Source organism: Osmerus eperlanus, chromosome 11, assembly GCF_963692335.1.
Source record: "Osmerus eperlanus chromosome 11, fOsmEpe2.1, whole genome shotgun sequence".
NCBI lineage: Eukaryota > Metazoa > Chordata > Actinopteri > Osmeriformes > Osmeridae > Osmerus > Osmerus eperlanus.
The window spans coordinates 4,381,560-4,385,711 of NC_085028.1; the positions used below are offsets into that span (position 1 = coordinate 4,381,560).

Below are 4,152 nucleotides of genomic sequence, written 5' to 3' on the forward strand. Positions count from 1 at the left end.
TATGTTAAGCTTTCCATAAAGAGAGAGAGGGACAGAGATGAAGAGGAAATGAGGGAGGAAAGATTGAGAGGACAAATGTTAATCTACCTCTTTGTATTTGGTACAAATGTACTGTATTGTATTAGAGTACAAGGCTGCAAGGCGTGGCTTATGTTCTGTTTGTCAAAAGGATTGGCTTAATCATTTAGAGGCTCATCAAGAAGACCCTGTACAATGATCTCGACCCAGAGATTTTTCCAGCAGAGATAGCAGAGAAAAACAAGGATCGAATCTCTCTACAGGGAAGATGTGTTCTTGTCTAGACTATGTAAGAATAGCCAAAAGGAAAGTTTAGACTGATAAAACAGTATGCTGTGCGAGGATCAATGAATGTCTGACTTCATTTATATGAAATTGATTTTGCAACACATTTCATATTCCCATTTATAGGTTACAGCAGACAGAGTGAAAAAAGGATGGCTGTTCATTCAGGCTATTGTTTGACTTGCACTGTGGTGGGGCATACTGTCAACAAGGTGAGCTGTGATGCTCCTGGTCAATGAGCTTGTGCTGATGAAAGTGTGTCTGGCTCAAAAGGGATGAGCTATGTTAAAGCTACATGATAAAGCTCACTGGAGGTTCCAATAACCATTTCTGTCTATTCCATACAGACATGCTATTGTACTCATGGCTAGAGTACTTCAGCTGAATCTTGTGTTGTTACATTCATGCTCAGTGGTATTTGGGTAAAGATAGTTTTAATTGTGGATGGCAGTAGTGAAGATGCAACTGTAAGATTGGACACACTACATAATTGATCAGCCACTGCATCTACTACTGTAATTAGAAGAATATCAAAAGTATATAAGTACAACATTTAGCCATTCATTGTATAAGGATATGACTATAAACCAATGACAGACAGCAATGAAGTTTCAACAGGCCATGTAACTAGCCTCCAGCTAAATTCTGCTTTCTGGCATCATTCCCGGTGCCTATGCAGATGCAGGACTGCCCCCTTCTGGTAAATTCAGATAATGCAAATCCCGATAATCTCTCAGTCATTGTCAAACTTTTTAAACATTTATTATTCTAGAGGAAAATAGTTTTACCAATATTTACAGTACATATTTTGCATCAAGTAAACCTACAGTTATTGTATATCAACACTGGGCAGTGTATTTTCTAAGTTACAAATTGGCATTATCGATAGGCAAAACTGCCAGTTTCTTTCAAGTGGGTTCCAGGTATATTTTAATGCTCAGGACTGTTTGACACGAGCAGTCAAGTTCTTCTCCAGCTAAACTGGCCAGTCAGTTACCACGCTCCGGGTATATGAGGCGGTGCCATAAAGTCTCCATTTGTTGTTATCAGCTTTACAATGATTTCAGTCCTGCTGAGTCGTCGCTGTTGTCCGAACTTCCTTTCAAAACTTCATCGGGACTCTCAACAGTTCCACTATCAGACTCCTCTTCTATGGCAAAGTGCACGTCGGCGGACGAGCATAGTGAACTGACACTGCTTTGCTCCACGGAACACAAAGCACAAGCCAGCGGGGACAAGACCCTGCCCTCGTAAACTCCTGGGGAGCAAGGGAGCGATGCCTGTCCTGAGCATAGCCCCGAGATGGCGGGCCAGGTGATGCTGTGCTTTTTCTTTAACGCTCCCCATTCCCGTTTTTCCTCCTCGTGCAACAGGCGCCTGAATATATTCGACCTCCTCTTCTCTCGCCTTTTTGAACGAACATAGCCCAGCATTATGCCAAAAAGGAATACACCATAAAAAGACATGACTATCAAAATGTATAGGTAAGCCTTGCCATCACTTTCGCCGCTTTGGGACACCACATTTGCCGTCTGAAGAATGTCAGGTGCAGTGGAGTTGTCGGACCTCTCCATCATTAGTGCAGGCTATGAAGAAGACCGTTGGAATTTCCTATAGGGGAAAATATACAGTGTCGTTAGGCTATGATTTTGACGACTGTGAGGTTTAGTCCATTTAGTTAACGCGTCCTTTGTCTTTTACGCAACTGCATTGCTGTGTTAGTAAAGCTAGGACCGGCCACCTACCTTAGAAAAGATACCATGTGGGCCTTTTGGATCCCTGTGCTCGCTAATGCGCCTCTGATGTTTAGGGGGATTGTGAAGTGCAGGGACTTATATAGCGACCTCAGGATGTCATAAATCACGTGAGGAGTCTCCGTGGTCAAGAGCTGGTCGGAAGAGTTTTGGCTCTGTCTTACTGACTGAGCAGGAAACACAGCACCAGACATAAACGTAGCAACCATGCTTATCCGACTTATGGACGGTATCTTAACCTACAATAGGGTGACCAGATATGAGTTTGTGAAAAAGAGGACATTGGGGGGGGGGGGGGGGGGGGGGGGTTCCAAACTCCTGGACAATTTTGGAATCCCTGCCGGACGCATTTTTTAGCTCTCGAAAAGAGGACATGTCGGGGAAAAGAGGACGTCTGGTCACCCTAACCTACAACATCCCGTCTCAAACAAAAAGGATGGCTAACCCTTATTTAGCGTGTATAAATTAGTGTGTGGGGGCTACAATTCAGTTTAGTTAGGCTCATAGGCCTACTTAAAATAATAACACAAGGCAGGGTTTCTAGACCAAACACAATCTTTACTTAATCATTCAAGGCAAATTACAAATAAATATAGTTGGATGCACTTATAATACAAGGCAGGTCTCCCCACAAATATGGGAAAGGAGCTCCAAAACTGGTCTATGTAATATCTTAAATAGATTCAAAATAGAGATTTTACATTTGCTTTATCCATTGACCATTGCCCACCAACATATGTACAGTACAAAGAAAGTATTCTGTACTTAAAAAGGATGGTTAACCCTTATTTAGCGTGTATAAATTAGTGTGTGGGGGCTACAATTCAGTTTAGTTAGGCTCATAGGCCTACTTAAAATAATAACACAAGGCAGGGTTTCTAGACCAAACACAATCTTTACTTAATCATTCAAGGCAAATTACAAATAAATATAGTTGGATGCACTTATAATACAAGGCAGGTCTCCCCACAAATATGGGAAAGGAGCTCCAAAACTGGTCTATGTAATATCTTAAATAGATTCAAAATAGAGATTTTACATTTGCTTTATCCATTGACCATTGCCCACCAACATATGTACAGTACAAAGAAAGTATTCTGTACTTAAAAAGGCATGTTATTTCAGGGGAAAGTACCACACATTCTCTCAAGAAACACTATCATTGCTGTGTAGTATCATATGAAAGGATTTACATGGTGGTTAATGTCGAAATAATTAGAAATCACATAAAGGCAATGTGTCAACTGTGAATGTATAGAACACGGTTTGTGTCAAGGAGAGAGTTTGGATGCCATATATGCTTGGTGTCTTAGATATCTATCGAAGCATAGGGAGAGGCCACATACAGACACACGTGTTTGCATAAATACACACACATCCACGATTATTACATAACCAGATACAGTATGACTGATGACAATCTTTTTCAATAAAGGTTGGATATAAAGACGCTACACAACCACACACACATTCTAAGAAATGTGATCATCCACCATACACAAGTGTGTACCTCGTTCTTAAATCTAAAAAAGGGGCCTTGTTTGGACTCAAACATCATATATTGCAGCGTTCAGTTTCATGGTAATAACAACAAGAGCTGAGTATCTGTAAGTGCGCACATACAGAATCCTACAAGAGTTTACAAACATGTCCTATACTGCAAATATGTACTAACCACACCCTAAACTACACCCTTAAACCGGGCACAATTTTAGAAACAATCATAAAGATATCAATTTTATGTATTTTTCTAAGGTGTTAAAATGGCACCATTTCACTGTGCAGGGGGTTTCTGGTTTGTTTTGACACTAATGTAGCCCTGTCAGTTCTAGCGCTTGAAGGATCTAAGATGATGACACAGTATGAGGAAGATCTCACGTGAATAAAAGCCAAAAGATTTTGGGTGGAAATCCCAAAAAAGAAACTGAAGATTCCAAACAAATTTAAAAAAAAAAAAAAAATGCTAATAGTTCCTGTCCTGCAGGAAGTATGCCTAGTCGCCAGGAAGGCAGTACACTAGATATATAACCCAATAGAAATCCCTGGATTTGGGATTAAAATCTGGACATCGCAAGTGGATGCTACTGGTTATAGG

The 4,152-nt window shown here is 40.7% G+C and overlaps 1 protein-coding gene across 1 annotated transcript; it reads right to left on the reverse strand.

The window, feature by feature from the left end:
- Nucleotides 1-720: 720 nt before the first annotated feature.
- kcne4 (potassium voltage-gated channel, Isk-related family, member 4) lies at nucleotides 721-2,136 on the reverse strand. Its single transcript, XM_062472884.1, has 2 exons — nucleotides 2,049-2,136; nucleotides 721-1,914 (listed from the first exon to the last, which is right to left on the reverse strand). Exon 2 carries the CDS (start codon nucleotides 1,878-1,880, stop codon nucleotides 1,356-1,358), a length of 525 nt encoding a protein of 174 aa, XP_062328868.1. The 5' UTR covers nucleotides 1,881-1,914; nucleotides 2,049-2,136; the 3' UTR covers nucleotides 721-1,355.
- Between the last annotated feature and the right edge of the window lie 2,016 nt (nucleotides 2,137-4,152).